This window comes from Mesoplodon bidens, assembly GCF_964165515.1.
Source record: "Mesoplodon bidens genome assembly, chromosome: 1".
Lineage (NCBI taxonomy): Eukaryota > Metazoa > Chordata > Mammalia > Artiodactyla > Ziphiidae > Mesoplodon > Mesoplodon bidens.
In genome coordinates, this window is record NC_138176.1 from 189,532,794 (window position 1) to 189,554,069 (window position 21,276).

A 21,276-nucleotide genomic window follows, 5' to 3' on the forward strand; every position below is an offset into this window, starting at 1 on the left:
TCCCTGCGCCTTAAGAGCCCGCTTTTCTAAACAAATAAAGGTCATAGCCGCAGTGTCTGCGGGCGGAGCTAATTTTATCGGGATTCATGCTGTCGCGGGAACACCGACGGTGGAGCCCCACGTCGCAAGAAGATGACCCGAAGTTGCTCGGCAGTGGGCTGCAGCACCCGGGATACCGTGCTGAGCCGGGAGCGCGGCCTCTCCTTCCACCAGTGCGTGAGAACAACCTCCGCGCTAATTCCCAGCACGGCCAGGCGGGAGGCAGGGCAGGGTGGGGCGGGGCGGGTGGGGCGCCATGCCATCGGCGTGGCGTGGCGTGTCGTGGCGTACGTGCGTAGCGTGTGGGCGGGGGAGGGAATTGGGCACCTTTGAGGGCTAATGCTCTTCCTTGTCTTCCTGCTCAGTGTTTGCTTCCGAAGTGCTTGCTTTCTCCGTTAGCTTTTAGCAGGGGTTACTCGAAAGGAGTCTTGCTTCCTTTCGGGAGACCGGAAGGGGAGGCAGTTTAGAAGAACTGTTGAAGGCGTGCGCTTTCATTAGAGTGTGTGGCTTGCCAGGAGCATGAGTACAGATCAGTTTGTTATGGAACTGAACTGGAGTCCCCTTTCCCACCGCGCAGTAAAGCCACTTTACTGACTCCAGGTTGTAGTGAAGGAAAGTCCAGTGTTGATTGCAGGGTGCCAAGCAAGGAGAATGGGCAGCCGGTGCTGAAAAGTCCTGAACTCCCTGATGGCTTTTAGGACTTTTAAAAGCAACATTTGGGGTGAGGGCTGCAGGGATTTGGGGTGAGGGCTGCAGGGTGCATGACATTATTCTGATTGAATGGGGGGTGAGGAACAGTCTGGTGTTTAGAGAATGTGAATCATCGACCTTATGGTTCCAGCCAGTCTGAGGTCTAAGTACTTGTGGTCAGCAGGTAGTCACCATCCTCCACCTGGGTGGGGGGTTGGTTTTTGCAGAACTACCCTAAGATATGCCATCAGATTATTTTGTATATCCCTTGAGGAGGAACTAGGACTCTATTTATCACTGAACTGTTGTTCAGGCTATCTGGCTTAACTGCTTCCCCCCTACCCATTCCCTAACTTCCCTAATTAGTCATTGCTTGGGTCCGCTCTTTGGAACTCAGGGAAGGCCTAGGAGACTGAAGTTTTTTGGTTTTTGTTTGTTTGTTTTTTTGACACGAAATGGGAGACACAGAGGGCTTTTGTACCCAGGAGGGCCCTGAAGGGACCTGCTCAGTTTCAGATTTTCACCAGTACTGTCATTACCAGTTGTTCAGTATCATTAGCCCAGCTCTGCAAGCCTGGTCCGACTCTGGCTGTAACTGGTTATGCAAGGAAATTATATTTGGCACAAGAGTGGGGCTTATTTTCAGACCGATCTGATTTGAACCCACATCTGTGGTCCAGTCTAGTAAAGGTCATTGAGATCAATGAGAAGTGGAAAAGTGCGTAGAATAGATACTCACAGACAAAAAGAAATGTACAGTGTTTTTTTAAAGTGGTAGCCTATTAAGGCAATATGAGGGGTAGAGAGTCAAACCCCTGACAAAGGACTTTTATGAAAAAATCAAAAAGAGCTGTGTGGGACAAGTGGTATTTGAGTTGGACCTTGAACCTTACCTAGATTGGAGAGTGGGGAGGAAGGAAGATAGCATTTAAATAGGAATAACATGGAAAAAATATAAAGGGATGGAAAGTGAAGATGTAATGTAGAAGAGTGGGAAAAGTAGCTTGGAGACAAATTATCTAAAAAAATTTAACATGTCAAGTTAAGGAGTTTCAACTATATATGGTAGGCCTTTTGTACTATTGCTTAGTTTAAGTAGGGCTGCTTCCTCCACCTAAGCTGTTATAATTGTATCCTTTCTTCTCTGGGATTTGTTTCCATCAATTAGTTCCTGTCCTCTTTTTATTGTAAATTGCTCTACTGATTACTTGCCTAAAAACACTGAACATGTTCACATTACTTCCACTTTTAAACACAGACACACAGACTCTTGAACCTTTGTGCACCTCTACACTACCCTCCCCTTCCATTTATAACCAAGTTCCTCAAAACAGAAGCATACACCTATTTCCCTAAGTCCTGTTGCCTGTTCACCCTACTGTAGCCAGATGTCTGTCACCACTATAATGAAACAGCACTAACTGAGGGTCATTGGTAACGTTACCAAATCTAAATAAGCACTTGTAAATCTTTCTCTTGACCTCTTTTAACTTTCGGTCGTATCGACCAGTCCTTGAAACTTTCATCTTCCATAGCTGTACTGACACTCTCTCCCTCGTTCTCTCCCTTTTCTTTAATTTCTTTCTCAACTTTTTGTTCCCTGTTTTTCCTGTGCCTTTTCCCTAGTTTCTTTAAATAGGGAAGAACTGGCTTATTGCTTTTATTTGTTTTATATGTTGAGAACCACAGTAAGAACTGCTTAATTTAAAAAAAAAAAGTGATGCATTTATTACAGTAGTCTGCTCTGATTCTTCCAGCCTGATTTCTTCCCCATTCATTCCATTTTCTAGATTTCTGGAAATTATTTTCCTAAAAATGCAAATTTTATCATGCTGGTTCCCTGAAGTAAGGATTTTAATCCCTTGGGCTCTTCAGTGCCTACAAGGTAGAGTCCAAGCTCCTCTGTGAATCCTTTCCTCATACACCTCTCTTCCAATCTGAAATATATTTCTATTATTTTATAATACATATGTGCGGAATTAAACACACGGAATCGTTTGTCTTCCTGACACCTAGGAAGTTGTAAGGAAGGCAGGAAAGAATAGAGACAGGAAAAGGAGTTAGAATACTGTGGTGTTAGTCCTGGTGACAAAGTAATATTGATCTGAAGTAAGGGCTCAGCAAAATGGTAATCTGGGAAGGAGAGAATTAGTCAACTTGCTGTTGCCTGAAGCCTCCATCTTTAAGCTATGTGATCCTGGAGCTCTTTCCATAAAAAACAAAATAAAACAAAAACAAACAAAAAACCTGGATACGTGCCTCTGATACATGGATAGTGATTTATAATAATTTATAAGTTTATATATGAAGTGATATACTAATATTTATTATGAAACACAAAAATTAGAAGATGGGGCAAAGAGTTATAAAAATGAATTCTAATAATTTCTTCAACTCTCAATAGATGAGTGTAGACTTCTGTGGTGGCCATTGACCTGAAGGATGGATCCAAAGCTTATAATAAGGCATACAAGACCTTTTGCGATCTGACCTCTGGCTACCTCCCATCTATAACTACTCCCAGCTACCTCTGCACTCTCCTTTCAAGCCTCCAAATTAATTTACTTTTCCAAGCTTTATCAGCCAGAAGGTTCCAAGTAATCATTTTATATCTCTGTGTCTTTTGCATCTGCTTGGAGTGGCCACTCTGCATGGCAAACTCCTATTGACCCTTCAGCTCTAGCTCAGATATTATGTCCTCTGAAGCCTTTCCCAGCATCCCCAGCACCATCACCAGAGTCATGAAAGAGGTTGTAAGGACATAAGCAAGGCGCTGTGGTTGAAAAGCCTGAATCAAAATGACTCACAGGTGTGGAAACTGTTGCTATGAGAATATTGGCGCTCTGTCAAACACATAAATGGCTAAGTACATAGTGGGACTGGCAAGTTAAAATTTAAAGTGACCCTTTGATTCATTCCCTTTTTGTAGGTGTAAAGTAAGATTAAGAAATTCAATTTATTTCATAACCAAGGAATTTATGCATGACCATCTGGAAGAGTTTTTGCCTTAATTGTTGTAATGAATTGTATTTTTAAACTTTTATTTATACGTAACAGACACCTATTACCCATCACTAGGAATAAGCGGATGTTAACATGTTTGTTTTTGTTCTGTTTAGAAGAGACTTAAGTTATAGGTATAGTTGAAGCCTTGCCCCTCAATCATTTCTCTCCCTCCCTAGATGTAACCACGGTAGAATTGGTTTTGTTAGCCACTTTTCTGGAAAATAATGTGCAGGAAACAAGAAGTAGATCTCTGCTAATAGTATAAAAAAGACATAGTCGACAGGAGGAAGAAAATGGATTCTGTATTACAGTGTAAGCCATGTCATTACTGTGTGTATGAGACGGTGATGGGTTTGGGATTTTTCTTCTGCCAGAGGTGGCTTTAGACTAGGGAAACATGAATTCCAATTTTAATTGACTATTTACTGGTGGCTAAACTTGGCTGCTCCAGTCTTGGTTTCATCTTCAGTAAAAGGATAAAAACCTGTCTTGCAGAGTTTCTTAAGACCCAAACTAAGTCTTTAAAATATATATATAGCACAAGGTAAATGCTTTAAAAGTGGTATCAATTGTTAATACCAATTTAATTTTGTCCATAACTCAAATTAGTCAGTCATGCTGGTTAGACTGCAGTATTTACCAACCCTTTTCATGTCTTTTTGCAGATTGGAAATATTTGTTTAATACTTTGGGGCACACCTGCAAAGCAGTTTGGGACTAGCTTGATGTAACTACTTCAAGGGCTCCAGGTGGCCCAGGCCCACCCCCATGGGCTAAGGGGATTGATAACTGTACTCAGCAGGCATGCCAGTTGGGAAGCTTTGCATCAGAGAATCAGGCTGGTAATGGAACTTGGTGGACTAGCCAACTTTTTTTTTATGTTTTTTTTTGCTGTACGCGGGCCTCTCACTGTTGTGGCCTCTCCCGTTGTGGAGCACAGGCTCCGGACACGCAGGCTCAGCGGCCATGGCTCACCGGGCCCAGCCGCTCCGCGGCACGTGGGATCCTCCCGGACCCGGGAACGAACCCGTGTCCCCTGCATCGGCAGGTGGACTCTCAACCACTGCGCCACCAGGGAAGCCCGGACTAGCCAACTTTTGATGGTCCCTTGCATGGTTAGAGACTACACCCAATCTAGAAATGTGGCCTCACAAACACGTGCCATCAGTTAAGGAAAGAGCCCAGTGAAAAGAGAAAGGTGTGCCTCATCTTTATTGGAAAAATAATTCCCTGTACATTCTCTCTTGATCAAGTAGCATCATCTTCCTGGAACAATAAAATAAAAAGTCCCAAAAGTGGAATTAGTTGTTCCTAAGAAAGAACAAACCTTGGATAGTACTTTACAATTTACAAAGTGCTTTTGAACGCATCTGTATCCTCAGGTACTCTTACTATAGCCCTGGAGGAGGCTGACAGATTGAGAGATGTATCTAATACTACATGGCTAGTAAAAGGGAATTGAGACTTAGAGGTTTACCAATTCAGTGTTCTTTCTCAAGGTGATTGAGAGAGTATCTCAGAATTAAGTTTTATCATACTGTCATCATTTCCCTAACAAGTAGCTAAGGAAATTAAAATTTTCACCAGTTTCAGTTCTAACAACTATGTGTTTTAAAGCCTGAGTTAAAATATATAAAAGTCATAGGCTACCTATAGATCTATCTCCAAAATAAATCAAAGAAGAGGGTGCAGGGAATTCCTGGTGGTCCAGTGGTTAGGACTCTGTGCTTTCACTGCTGAGGGCCCAGGTTCAGTCCCCGGTTGGGGAACTAACATCCCACAAGCCACGCAGCATGGCCCAAAAAAAGGAAGGAGAAGAGGGGACAGAAAAAGTAGTTCTGTGATTTTCATTATATTACTTTCACATTTTTTTCCTCACTCATTGCTGAATATAATCATTTGGCTGGGATTGACAAGTAGAGAAATAGAAGATAATTTTTATGTTCAAGGCTAGGAAAAGTGATCCTTTCAAAACAAAATAGGAAAATTGAGTATAGGAAATGTACTTGTTTCCTACTGCTTAGTAACAAATTTCCTCAAAATTCAGTGAAAGCATCTATTTTCTTACATAATTTCTGAGGGTCAGGAATTGAGGAGTGGATAAGGTGGATGTTACAGAGTATCTCATAAGATTGCAGTCAAAATGTTAGCCAAGACTGCAGTCATTTGAAGCCTTGACGGAGGCTGAAGGATCTACTTTCAGAAAGGCTCCCTCACATGGCCTTTGGCTGGAGAACTCAAGTTTCTTGCCAAGTGGACTCTCCATAGGGCTCCTTATGACATGGCAGGTAACTTCCCCCAGAGAAAAACCATTCAACAGAGACAGCAAGGACAGATCCTCAGTGCTTTTTATGATCTTGTTTAATGCCCACTATCACGTCTGCTTTTTTATATTCCTTAGAAGCAAATTACTAACCCCAGCCCACCCTCAATGGGAGGGGAACTCAGTACCCCTCCTTGAAAGGAGGAGTACTGAAGAATTTGTGGACATCGTTTAAAATTGACACAGGGCTTCCCTGGTGGTGCAGTGGTTAAGAATCCACCTGCCAGTGCAGGGGACATGGGTTTGAGCCCTGGGCCGGGAAAATCCCACATGCCACGGAACAACTAAGCCCGTGCGCCACAACTTCTGAGCCTGCGCTCTAGAGCCCACGAGCCACAACTACTGAGCCCACGTGCCACAACTACTGAAGCCCGCGCACCTAGAGCCTGTGCTCCACAACAAGAGAAGCCACTGCAATGAAAAGTCCGCACCCTGCCACAAAGAGTAGCCCCCACTCACTGCAACTGGAGAAAGCCCGCGCACAGTAACAAAGACCCCCGCTCACTGCAACTAGAGAAAGCCCGCGCGCAGGAACAAAGACCCCCGCTCACCACAACTAGAGAAAGCCCGTGCGCAAAAACAAAGACCCCATGCAGCCAAAAATAAATAATTAATTTAAAAAAATTGACACAGGAAAGGAAAGACATATTAAATTTGAGCAGATTCTGTTAAGTGTAGGCTGTGAAGATAGAATGTGCAGGGTGTTTAATAGGAGAATTGTCTACATACAAATTGAAACAGATGAGATCACTTAGATATTGAGCTTTTGGATTTAAATTTATTTTATTTCAGTAAATTTAAAAAAGCATGCAAGCTTTCTCTAGTTGCGGCGAGCGGGTCTACTTTTCGTTGCAGTGCTTGGGCTTCTTGTTGCGGAGCATGGCCTCTAGGCGTGCGCGGGCTCAGTAGTTGTGGCTCGCGGGCTTAGTTGCTCCACGGCATGTGGGATCTTCCTGGACCAGGGCTTGAAACTGTGTATCCCGCATTGGCAGGCAGATTCTTAACCACTGTGCCACCAGGGAAGCCCAAGCTTTTGGATTTAAAAAGTCAAAGAACTTTGAAAAATGAAATCAGATCAAGTGAATTAAACTTTAATTAACTGGACTGTATGTAAAGCAGTTAAATAATAAATCGGTTTATATAATAAATACTACTGTAGTATTACTATATTTTCATGTTAATGGGATTTTAATATGATTGCTGTAGATTTCCAACTGATACCATTCAGCGCTCAAAATGGATCAGGGCTGTTAATCGTATGGACCCCAGAAGCAAAAAGATTTGGATTCCAGGACCAGGTGCTATGCTATGTTCCAAACACTTTCAAGAAAGTGACTTTGAGTCATATGGCATAAGAAGAAAGCTGAAAAAAGGAGCTGTGCCTTCTGTTTCTCTATACAAGGTATTTAAATCTAGGTGTAAACAAAATTAAATTTTACAGAGCCTTTAAAAATCAAGACAGCTCACATTATAGCTAGATTTTACAGACATAAACACAAAACCAAAAACCCAGGTCTTAAAATAAATCCTATAATACACTTTAAATGCCTAGAAAATTAGTTTTTGGGTTTTTTAAAAATATATATGTAATATTAGTAATTGTGCTTTGGAGCTTTTAAAAGATAAAGTGTATACGGGACTTCCCTGTCGGTCCAGTTGTTAAGACTCTGCGCTTCCAATGCAGTGGGCGCGGGTTCCATCCCTGGTCGGGGAACTACGATTCTGCATGCCATGTGGTGCAGCCAAAAAAATAAATAAATAAAATGTATAAATGCAAACCATATGTCTAGATATACATAAAGGTTACTAAACTGATCACAAAAATCAACTAGTAGATATAAACAGCTTTAGAATGCAGGCTTTTGTTTAAGTATGAGACAGTTTTCACAATACTTTGAAATTATCTACCCCCTCCTTTTTTTTGTCTCTCCCCAAAAATGTTATTGATCTTGACCAAAAACATACCTAATTGTTAGCATTGATGTAGAAAGAGGTATACGGAAAATAGAAGACTTTCTATGAGTCTGTCATCAGTATTGGTGTTACAGTCTTATGTTTCTTTTGATTGCTTTTATTTTATGCCAGTCACCAGTATTGGTGTTACATTCTTACGTTTCTTTTTTTTTTTTTTTTTGCGGTATGCGGGCCTCTCACTGTTGTGGACTCGCCCATTGCGGGGCACAGGCTCCGGGCGCGCAGGCTCAGCGGCCATGGCTCACGGGCCCAGCTGCTCTGCGGCATGTGGGATCTTCCCGGACCGGGGCACGAACCCGTGTCCCCTGCATCGGCAGGCGGACTCTCAACCACTGCGCCACCAGGGAAGCCCCTTACGTTTCTTTTGATTATTTTTATTTTATCCTTTTACCCCTTAGCCACGTGCTCATATATGATGCAACCACTGTCTGCAGTCTGCAAATGGTCATCCAACTGTTCTATCCTTACTCTACCCTCACCTTCCTCTTATTCATTGGAGTCTCCTTCTTTCGGTATTGTTTTATCTTATTCCCTCTTTCAGAAGGATATGGTTGGTGTCAAATCCAAACTCGTAAGTTTGAAGAGCTTTCTATTAATTGATTTGTGCATCTCTAACTGCCCTGAATTCTCTTTTTGAACCACATGTACTTACCCATTGTATATATGATAAATTGACTTGCTTGTATGCTTTCGTTTAAAATCAGTAATAGTTACAATTTATTGGGACCTACAGTGGTCCAGGCATTGCACTAGGCGACTTACATAAAGTATCTTATTGTATCCTTAAAACAACTCTGTATTATTATCCACATTTTATAAGTGAGAAGCTAAAGGATTATATGTTAAGTCACAGCTAACAAGTGAGGGGAGCCAGGAGTCTTAATTCCAAAGCCCATGCTCTGTCCTGTGCCTTCCTGTTTGTGTAAATAACTTCCCTGTCCCCTTCACTAAACCATATTATTACTCCTTCAAAGAACAACTCAAAACTCCTGTGAAACCTTCCCAAATTACCACCACCTTTCTCTAGTTACTTTAATCATTTCAGAAACTTTCAGCATCATGTTACTATTTCTGTATAGAAGCCAAAAAAACAAAAACAAAAAAACCCAAAACTTGTTTACATTATCCTAGAGATCATATATTTTAAAAAGTCAGAGATTATGACCTTTTCTTTCATAACTAACTCTCCACAGCAACCAGGTGAGTGCTTTGTATTCAGTGGTATTTTTATAGATAATCATTGTGTGATAATTTCTAAAATAAACTTCACTTTATATTTGTGTCATAGGTTCTCCAAGGTGTACACCTTAAAGGTAAAGCAAGACAGAAAATCCTAAAACAGCCACTTCCTGATAATTCTCAAGAGGTTGCTACTGAGGACCATAACTACAGTCTAAAGAGACCTCTCACAATAGGAGCAGAGAAACTGGCTGAGGTGCAACAGATGCTACAAGTGTCCAAAAAAAGACTTGCTTCTGCAAAAAACTACAGGATGATCAAGAAGAGAAAGGGCTTACGATTAATTGATGCACTTGTAGAAGAGAAGCTACTTTCAGAGGAAACAGAGTGTCTGCTACGAGCACAATTTTCCGGTATATTCCCTAATGACCTGTAATACTTACAGTGTAGCTCTTAATTTTTCTGAAATATCATTACATATTTATTTTGTATTGCCAATGGAAATATGCTTTTAGCTGAGAAGTGAAAAGTCTCTAGCATAAGCAAGAAGAATGAAAAATAATCACCAAAATCCTTTTATGATTTTACAATTTTAAAAGTAATATGTTTATTACAGGAGAAGCAAAGAAATGTATAAATAATAAAAATAACACATAATCCTACTACCCAGAAATGAGATCATATGGTTTATACCATATATTGTACTTTTCACTTTTTAAAAAAATTTTTTTTAATTAATTAATTAATTTTTTATTTTTTTATTTTTTTTGCTGCTTCGGGTCTTAGTTGCAGCACATGGGCTCTTCGTTGCAGCACTCAGGCTTCTCTAGTTGTGGCACGTGGGCTCTCTAATTGTGGTGCGTGGGCTTAGTTGCCCTGTGGCATGTGGGATCTTAGTTCCCCAACCAGGGATCAAACTGGCATCCCCTGCATTGAAGGATGGATTCTTAACCACTGGACCACCAGGGAAGTCCCTACTTTTCACTTTTTATAATCACACACTTGTCACTGCAAATTCTTTGTGAACAGTTTTAACTGCTAGATAATTTATCACTAAAGTCTTTTTTTGTAGTGAGCTGATAATTTGCAAAATCCCTTTGAGTTTGAAAATTGTGTTAAGTCTCCAAATTTTTTTCTAAAATACTCTATAGAGTATATATATATGTTCATTGAAAGACTACCTAGTCTTTGTGAACCAGGATATTTGAAGAGGGGCAAAGTAAGAATTGCCAACTTATTCTTTGATGAAAGCAGCAGAGATTTTGGATTTGCATTCTGGTAAAAGAAGCATGTCCTTTTCTAGACAAGAGTAGGTATCTCCAATGGAAGAGAGTATTTTGTGTTTTTCCAAGAGGGGAATATAGGTTTTAAATAGGGGTCTGCACCAGGAACAGAGGATTTTTTTTTCTCTCAATGGTAGGGAAGACTGTTCATTCTGAATAGTTCCCTATCCCCCAAAATATTTCTTGTGTCTATTTTTCACTCTCAGATAAATGATACCCATTATCCATTTATTTCATTTTCTTCCCTGTTCCTCTAAAAATCTCCACTCAGCCTGCCAGTGAATAGTAAAACATAACGACTCAAGTTGACACATTTTTCGTCCCTCTTTCTAGTGAAATGATCCAAGATGAACAGGATAAATTGGTTAACAGTCTCTAAGATTGGATAGTAACCTCTGAACAAACTCAGTTAAAATGTAACTATTTGAATTTTGGTGCCTATCATATTTTATATCCAAATGCTATGGTCTGTGCCTGGAAATGTTACTGTATACATTTTTCATCACAAAGAATAAATTTATTTTAACAGATTTTAAGTGGGAGTTGTGTAACTGGAGAGAAACAGCTGAGTACTCCACAGAAATGAAGCAATTTGCATGTACACTCTACTTGTGCAGTAGCAAAGTCTATGATTATGTAAGAAAGATTCTTAAACTGCCTCATTCTTCTATCCTCAGAACGTAAGTGAATTACTTTTTAGATATTAAATAAACATTTTGTTCTTTCACTGCAGTTTATACATTAATGCTATTAGTATTCATACTCTCCTTTTGTCCACTTTCTCTTTTTAAAAACTTCTAGGTGGTACTTACATATTATCACAGTCGATATTTCACCCACAGAATGAAGACATATAGGCTGACAAATTTTTTTGCATCTTTCAGATGGTAGAGACACTCTGGGTGGTAAAATCTAAATCTTGAAATATAGGAATTTCTCAGGCCCTTCAGTAGTTTTAATATGTGACTAATCTAGAAAATCGAGAACAATTGATTGGTATCTAGATTGATACCATTGGTTTGAGGCAAAGATCAAAAATCTGAATTTTTCGTAAGCACTGTAGTTGGTACCAATGCAGGCTGTCCAGAGACCAGATTATAAAAAATAATTTTTTTAGAATTTGTGGTCAAAATACATAACTATATTTATATTCTCTTAGTGAGAAGCAAATAACAGTGACTTTATAGTAATGCCTTATAAATTTAATACTCAGTATTTACTGTTTTTTTCATCACGGGTTTTACAGATTCTTTTATTTTTATTTATTTACTTATTTGACTTAAATGACAGAAATGTATTATTGCCTCACAGTTCTGGAAGTTAGAAGTCCAAAATCAAGGTGCTGGCAGGGTTAGTTCCTTCTGAGGGCTGTGAAGTAAGGGTCTGTTCCAGGCCTTTCTCCTTGGCTTGTAGATGGTGGTCTTCCCCCTGTGTTTCTTCACATCGTCTTCCATTATCCATGTGTGTTTCTGTGTCCAGATTTCCTCTTTTTATGAGGACACAAGTCATGTTGGATTAGGGTATGCCCTAATGACCTCATTTTAACTTGATTACCTCTGTAAAGACCCTATCTCCAAATAAGATCACACTCTGAGGTACTGGAGATGAGGACTATGATATATCATTTTTGAGGGGCACAAGTCAACCCATACCAGTCACTTTCCTGCTGCCTAAGCCTCCCATTACCCGTAGACTTCTTCCTGTGTCTCACTGAGCTTCTGTGATGTGATGTGGCTCCTGCTGGACTGTGCGACTCATCTCCTGCCTCTCTCCCTGCCCTCTTAGATTCCATGTTCCTATTGTAAGGCATTTCTTGCTGCTTCCTTACCTTCGAGACTTACTAGTCCATCTGCCTGTAATGCCCATTCTCCCTGTTAGTCCTGGAGACTGGTCCTCACCCTTCAGGCTCAGATTAGATATCACATCCTTTCTGAAGCCTGGCCTGCCATTCTTCCAATTCTAGACTAGGTACCCTCTTGCACACACAATGTGGAACTGAATCATAGTACTTAACACTGTCTTCCCCACTAGACTGTGAGCTGCCCAAGTATGAGGTCTGTGTCTGGTTCTTTGTTACACCTCCTGCCCTGGAGGGGTGCCTGGAACACAATGGTCTCTTGATAAATATTTGTGGAATGAAAGAATGCTTGGATGGTTGTTTAGGATTTTGAACAGATGTAAGGAAGAATTGCAGTGGACCTCAAATCGCTGTCTAAAGAGCAGCACTTCATTTAATCCACTGCTATTGGGGCAGAGGCCGCCCAGGAACGGCAGGAGCCTTCTCTCCTGGAAGGTGCTTCTTGGTTTCTTATTGCTTCAACTTTAAAACAGACTCATAGGGGCTCTGAGCTGGAGAAACTCCTAGAGATCATGTAGTCCAACCCCCTCATTTTAAAGAAGGGGGAAACTGAAGCTTGGTGGGAGGAAGGACCTTGATTATTATGAGGGTTTTTTTTTTCCCATGTGGGGGGAAACTTCTCTTCTTTTAAATTGAGATGTAATTGACACACAACATTATGTTAGTTTCAGGTATACAATGTAATTATGTGTTTGATATTTGCATTCGATATTTGTATATATTGCAAAATGACCACCAAGATAAGTCTAGTTAATATCCATCATACACATAGTTACAAATTTTTTGTGTCTCTGATGAGAACTTTTAAGATCTACTCTCTTAGCAACTCTCAGATATAGGTACAGTATTATCAACTATAGTCACCATGATGTACATCACATTCCCTTTAAAAAAAAAACATGAGTGAGAATTTTCCTCCACACATACTATTAACATAATACTACTACTAACAAATTTAGAAATGAGAGAAAAAGGAGGAAACTTCATTAATTGTTCCTCTAGGTTATATTTAAACAATTACTATTAATATAGGGAATTTTCTTCCAGTCTTTTTTCTGTGCTTAGATTTACTAGTTTTTTACATAGTTATGATCTTGAATAGCTTCAGAATATCAGGTAGTCGTACCCTACTTAACTTTGGCATTCTCCAACTATTGGACATTTATATTGTTTTTATTTTTTGGTTGTAACTGCTATATTGTATATTAAGATGAACATTTGTGTATAGGCTGATTCACTCTCTTCCATATGTGATTTTACCATTTAGGCCAGATATTACACTTATTTATAAATGTCTACTTTCTGGGAAGCAGTAGACATTTTTATAGACACTATGTTGCTATCGCTTCCACACGTTTTTTAGTCAAGTCCTCTCCTTTGCACTGGTTTTAAAGCATTAGTTAACTGATTTTACACTATGGTTTATGTGAGACATTCCATACGGCTTCTCATCTCCACCCCCCCACCCCGCCCCCCATGTTTTTTTTCATTTCTATAGTTCTGCATCAACTCCTGAATTAAGTCTTCTCTGGTAATTCCAGCTCACACTGATCTTCTTTCTCTTCATGTCATTTTTCACTTTGTAACCTTTGCTGTGTCATTATTTCGATTTACAATTTTAGTACTCAAAGGGTTGCTTATTTCTTTGGATGCTTTGTCTGAAACTAAGTTACCTTGTTTAATGTGATAGTAATACATGCTTAGTATAAAACATTGAAACAATATGTAAGTATATAAATACCAGAAAGTGAAAAATATTTATAATACTTCCATTCCCCTAATCCCACAAAATAACCACTGTTAGCAGTTTGGTATATATTCTCCCAGACTTTAAAAAAAAAACTATCCATCACCCAAATTTTGTTTTAATGGCCATCTATTATTCCAACTTATTAGAAATACCTAGATTTTATACTGAGAAATCTGAATGGTCAAAAATTTTTATATGATAACATTTCCCTTCATTTCCCCTGTTTATATCTATTTTCAGCACATCTGTGCTTAAGTATTAGATCTCTAATCATATTGAATATTCATTTATTCAATAAACATTTATTGATCAGGAGCAGCCAGTGAGACAGGAGGAAAACCAGGAGATTGTGATGGCCTAGAAGCCAAGTGTAGCAAGTATTTCAAGGAGATAGTATTGCACTTGTCAAATGCTGCTGGAGATCAAGTAAGATGAGGACAGTCAATTGACCATTGGATTTTGCAAGATGGAGATGTCAGTGATGACCTTGATAAAAGCAGTTGCAGTGCAGTGATGGAGAGATAAGCCTGGCTGAAGTGGAATCAAGAGATACTGGAAGGCAAAGAAGCAAAGACAGTGATTATGGACTCTCTCAAGGAGTTTTGCTATGAAAGGAGAAGAGAAATGTGTCCGTAAGTGGAAGGAGCATAAATGGAGGGGAGGATATTTGATGAAAGAGCAGATGCTGCACCTTGTTTGCCTGCTCATGGGAGTGATCTAGTGCAGATAAGAAAATCAGTGATGCACAACAGAAAGGATAACTGCAGGAGGGCAACATCCAACACTGCTGTGGAGGGAGGTCTGGCCTTAATTAGGAGTAGGGACAAATCATGCGTCGAAACAGGAAAGAGAGATACAGATGCAACAGGTTAACAGATTTGGTGGTAAGAAAATGAGTTTTTATCAAATTGCTTCTATTTTCTCAGTGGCATAAAGTTAATAGCTAAGAGTTGGGGAAGGAAGCATTAGAAGTTTGGGAGAAAGGAGAAAACATGAATAGTTGTTTTTTCCCTCCATGATAATGGAGAAACAACTGTATGGATGATAGACCAAGCCAGACTTACATTTTAAAAAACCCTTGATTCAGTTAGATAGGTACCTCACTCACTCATTTCTAACTACTATTTCTTCAGTTCATAGCTACTATCAGTACCTCTCTAATTTTCTCTGTACTGAAGTTGGATCCTTTTTCAATTCTCCCTTGAATTCTTCAGTTCTCCCTTGAATTCTCCCTTGAATTCTCCCTTGAATTCAATTCTCCCTTTGAATTCTCCCAGAACCTTCCCACAGCTCTGCTGCTTATAATTCCAGAGCTTTGGGTCTTTAAGGTAGTTTGTTTTCACAACTCCTTTGAAATAATGTCTTAGCATCCTCAGCTTTCCTAATTATAATAGTGATACATTTAGTATGATCTTAGTAGATTTTTTCTGTTTCTAATTTAATTTTCTATTTTGGTATTCATTGCAGTTTAGTAAATTAGCTCCCTGTATAGGTGAGTTGATGTGAGAGCTTCAGAAATAACCAAGACAGTGGGAGGAGCTAATAGTCTTAAAGAAGAACACCCAGCTCAGCATTATGGCTCTTTAGCACAATATTTTTCCTAAGCAGAGCTTTAAGCTACCCAAGTGACTCCCTATAATTATTCCATAACTAAGCTAATGTTTAATTTAAAATATATTGATGAGTATGTCAATTATAATTGGTATAAACTTTCGGAAGGACAATTTGGGAATGTGAATTATATTTAAATTGACTCACTCAATTATGTGCACCTGTGGCCCAAAACGTCTTTAAAAGTTGAGTTCATTTATTCTAATACATGCATAAGTAAATTTACCTCTGCATCCTACTCCTAGGAATTGCATAAATGACATAGATACGTATAAGTGTATGTGTGCCCACAAACACACATTGTGGTGCTCTTTGTATTGTTTAAAAATCAGAAACAACCTAAGTGTCCTTCAGTACAGGTTGGTTCAATTATTTATGCTTTAGTTTTACTGTGTGTACACTTAAAATATTGCTGTAGGTCAGTAGTTAAGAACATGCAAAAGTATGTCTATAACATTACTATAATAAAGAAAAATAGGTTCAGTATAATTTTTGAAAATTATATCTAGTTATGTATACATAAAGAGATCTAGTTATATATACATAAAGAGATCTGGGAGAATGTCCCTGAAATATTAAGTGATTTTTAAAAAATATCCATTTATTTATTTATTGAAGTGTAGCTGATTTACAATGCTATATTGTTTCAGGTGTACAGGAAGGTGATTTAGGTATACATATATATATTCTTTCTGGGATTCTTTTCCATTATCGGTTATTACAAGATCCTGAATATAGTTCCCTGTGCTATACAATAGGCCCTTGTTGTTTCTCTATTTTATATATAGTGGTGTGTATCTGCTAATCCCAAATTCCTAATTTATCCCTCCGGGACCCCCCGCCCCGTGCCACCCCTTTGGTAACCATGAGTTTGTTTTCTATGTCTGTTAGTTAGTCTATTTTTGTTTTGTAAATAAGTTCATGTATTAACAGTGATTTTTTACTGTTTTTCACTTTTCTATATTCTTTCAGTTTTTAAAAAAATGGATGTGTCATTTTATACATCAGAAAAAGTTTTTTTTTCATTTTGAGTGGGGGAAAAAAGTTGGTTTGAGAGAGAAATCAGTCACTTCCCCACAACACTAGAAACTTGGTTTGAGTGTTTCTACTCTCAGTCTTAAAAACTTAAAAAAAAAATCAACAAGTCCACATATTTCTCTGCCTGAGAAACATCATTCTAGTAGTTGTGGACATTAAGATACCATTTAATTTTCATTTAAACAGCAAGCTCACCGGAACATAAGCTTTTTTAACCTATTTAAACTAGAACTTTTACCTTGAAGCATTAAGTAGTTTCATTAGATACTTACTGCACATGTAACACATTTAGCATCTTTAGTGTTCATTTGAGAATCCTACTGCAAAAGAACAAACTTTAAACAACTGATTAAAATTTGGTGACACACTTGAAAAGGCTTTTCAACGTACTAGTGGGCTGTAGCACCCTGGTGGAGAGCCACTATTCTGTTTTCTTATTGTCTTATTATTTTGCCCTGTTTTTAAATATAAACAACTGATTAATACTTTTGTCTCCTAAGTAGTCAGAGTATGTCTTTTGCGTTCTGTAACTGTGTTTTTCAAATCCGTTAGTACATCTTGAAATCAATTTAGTGGGTCATAAGTGGCATTAAATTTTGTATATACATTTATATACACACGTATATTTGTACCTGGCATATAGTAAGGGTAAATTCTGTTCATGAAACTTCTTGGTTGCAGCAAAATATTTGGAAAGCCCTGTCCTGAAATACTTCTGGAAGTACATTAAAATTTCAATTAAATAGAGATGGCTGTCCAGGAAGAAACCTTGGCAGCCTGGAATATAGCCCCAGAATCAGAAATTCAACCTAAAAACAAAAAGCCATTTGAGTTATAAAAGTAAACTTCAGTGAAGATGAACACTTCAGTCTACCTCAGAATCCATTTAGTCTTATTTTAGACAATTATTAAACTTGGCTACTTCCTTTCCTGATCTATAACAAATTAGAAAGTGTAAATTAGAACTGAGTGAAAAGAATTCTGTCTGTTAGTGACAGACACTAACAGAAATAGAAAAGAATAGTCAGCAGTTTGGGAAGGTCAAAGAAATACTATGAAAGAACTCCTAAGATAAAGATAATAGTATAGGTACTTTGGATAGGAGCAAAGAGATGCAGACACTCTATTGCCCCAAAGGGCATAATTCGAAGAGCAGTGAGAAAAAGCACTGAACAAGGGCCTCAGGAAAGCTGGTTTTCACATTTGTGCATGACTAGCACACAATATGGGCCAGGCAACGTAACCTCTCCCTCTTCCTCCCATTTTGCTAATCTATAAAATGGGGTAGTTGTACTAGCTGTTCTCAGCTTCCTTCCCCCTCAACAGTTTTCTCATCTCAGTGAATGTACAGGTAAGACTGGTTTATGATCTAAATTACAAATACATCAATGAGAACAAACTGGGTAATTGATTTTTATTAAGAAGTGAGTAAGAAGTTAAAAATTTTGTGGTATGTTTGCATCTTCAATTGCTATTCTGTGTTTCTGAGTTTCTCTATTATCTTACTATTTTATCATAACTATGAATATATGCTTGAAATGTTGATAGAATTTGGCTACTAGGCTTTATTTCAACAGAGATTTGAGGCTACTTTAGTAGAAAATGCCATTTAAGGCATTTTCCCATTTTTAATTTCTTCATTTGTGTTTTATGTTTTTCATTTTTTACATTTTCTAGATGGCTGTCCAAATGCAAACCCGGTCCAGGTTTCAGCAGCAACGTTTTTTCTTTTCTTCAACGAAAAGTAGAGAATGGAGACCAGCTATATCAATATTGTTCACTGATAATAAAAGGTATATCTCTCAAGCAACAACTTCAATGGGACCCCAGCAGTCACCATTTGCTAGGGTTTATGGACTTTGGTCTTGGCAAACTTGATGCTGATGAAACGCCACTTGCCTCAGAAACTATTTTGCTCATGGCAGTGGGTATTTCTGGTCACTGGAGGACACCTCTTGGTTATTTTTTTGTAAACAGGGCGTCTGGATACCTGCAAGCTCAGCTGCTTCGTCTGACGATTGGCAAACTGAGTGACATAGGGATCACAGTTCTAGCTGTCACATCTGATGCTACAGCTCACAGTGTTCAGCTGGCAAAAGCACTGGGGATACATCTTGATGGAGACACCATGAAGTGTACATTTCAGCATCCTTCATCTTCTAGTCAACAGATTGCGTACTTCTTTGATTCTTGCCACTTGCTTAGGTTAATACGAAATGCATTTCAGAATTTTCAGAGCATTCAGTTCATTAATGGCACAGCACACTGGCAGCACCTTGTGGAGGTAGCAGCGCTAGAAGAACAAGAATTATCAAATATGGAGAGAATCCCAAGAAAACTTGCAAATTTGAAGAACCACATACTGAAAATGAATTGTGCCGCCCAACTCTTCAGTGAGAGTGTGTCCAGCGCGTTAGAATGTTTGCTGTCATTAGGCCTGCCTCCTTTTCAAAACTGTATTGGTACCATCCAGTTCTTACGCTTAATTAACAATCTGTTTGACATTTTTAATAGTAGGAACTATTATGGAAAGGGACTTAAAGGACCTCTATTACCCGAAACTTTTAATAAAATCAACCATGTGTTAATTGAAGCCAAGACTATTTTTGTTACATTATCTGACACTAACAATAATCAAATAATTAAAGGTAAGCGAAAACTGGGATTCCTGGGATTTTTGCTTAATGCTGAGAGCTTAAAATGGCTCTACCAAAATTACGTTTCCCCAAAAGTCATGCCTTTTCCATATCTTCTGACTTACAAATTCAGTCAAGATCATCTGGAGTTATTTCTAAAGATGCTTAGACAGGTATTGGTAACCAGTTCTAACCCTACCTGCATGGCATTCCAGAAAGCTTACCATAATTTGGAGGCCAGATACAGATTACAAGATGAGGTTTTTCTAAGTGAAGTAAGCATCCTTGACATTTCAGTTGCTCGAAGGACGGACTTGGCCCTTTGGACAGTTCAGCGTCAGTATGGTATCAGCGTTATAAAGACTCTTTTTCGCAAAGAGGATATTTGCCAAGACTGGTCTGACTGTTCGCTAAGTGAGGCATTACTAGACCTGTCAGATCATAGGCAAAATCTTACCTGTTGTGCTGGTTATATTGCAAATAAGTTATCAGCTCTTTTAACATGTGAGGACTGCATCAGTGCACTATATGCATCAGATCTCAAATCCTCTAAAATTGGATCACTGTTATGTGTTAAAAAGGAAAATGGCTTGCATTTCCCTTCAGAAAGTTTGTGCCGAGTCATAGATATTTGTGAGCGAGTTGTAAGAACCCATTCAAGGATGGCAGTTTCTGAACTACTACTTCCTAAACAGAGGGAATTTTATCTTCAGCAAAAAATACTACATGAGCTTTCCGGGCATATGTATCTTTTTGTAGATTTAGATAAGCATCTCTTTGATGGAGAAGTGTGTGCCACCAATCACTTTGTAAAGCTACTAAAGGACATAATAACCTGTTTCTTAAAGATCAGAGCTAAAGGTGTAACCCAGTACCCTTTAAAACACCATTCGGAAAGAACTGAAACGAAAACTTTGTCAAGGAAACACTGGTCATCTTTACAGAATTACAAATGTTCAAGTTTTGCTAATACCAGTAAATACAGACATTTGCTAAGGAACGATGGCTGTCCGTTCAAATGAAGGACCTAAAATATATTAAAAGTTTTATTAAAAATAATTGGTCAACATTTACTTTAAAATTCAACTTACTATATTTTACAAATTGACCATTCTGCAGAGTGGGCAAGTTTGTGGTTCTGACTTAGGAATTTCTATCATGCATATTATCAAATCTGCTCGGACTTTGGTGGGGCTTGCAAGCATTTCAGAGTTACCCAAAATGTAGAAAGCAGTAAGTCAGTCAGTAGGAACAGACTAGCCAACAGGTGCTGTCTTTGAATTTACTGTTACACGACTAATTTGACTGGACATACTTCGAAAACAAGGGAGAATAATGACGGGGAGTCACCAAAACGTTGACCCTTTTTATAAAGACTACATTCCCTAAAAGAGCTTTGGTTTTCAGCTCTTAAGAACGTTAACACTAAAAAAAAAAAAAGTTAATAGAATGCCTATCAAACCTTGAACATAATCTTTACTTACACATGAAAATTAAGATATGATTTGAAAATTAGGCTAAATTAAACATCAAACACCACAAAAATCCTTTTTGCTGGGGTACCCTAAAACAGAAATAATTATGCTTTATCAGGCAGAAGGTAAACACGAGCCATGAGATGATTCCTTGTGCTGCAACCAAGCTGGGAAATGTTGTCTGGGGAATACATAGGAGATGGAATTTTCACAGTCCATTGTCTCTGGACTTCAAAATACTACTTTCGAGTAATAAAATAGAGTGGATACTTACTTGACTCCTGTTGGAGGAGCCCAGTGCTCATCAGAGAATGAAAAGAAGCCCTTATTTCAACTTCTCTTAATGAAGAGGAAAATAAACATATTTTCAATGCTGAATAATGGCATTTCATAGCATGTGATTAATAAATTGGA

General features: G+C 38.6%; 1 protein-coding gene across 1 annotated transcript; it reads left to right on the top strand.

The window, feature by feature from the left end:
• Positions 1 to 25: 25 nt before the first annotated feature.
• THAP9 (THAP domain containing 9) lies at positions 26 to 20,409 on the top strand (the record flags this gene model as incomplete). The annotated part of the gene is made up of 5 exons (XM_081258318.1): positions 26 to 212; positions 7,265 to 7,460; positions 9,321 to 9,624; positions 11,024 to 11,174; positions 18,429 to 20,409. Exons 1-5 carry the CDS (start codon positions 133 to 135, stop codon positions 20,407 to 20,409), a joined length of 2,712 nt encoding a protein of 903 aa, XP_081114444.1. The 5' UTR covers positions 26 to 132.
• Between the last annotated feature and the right edge of the window lie 867 nt (positions 20,410 to 21,276).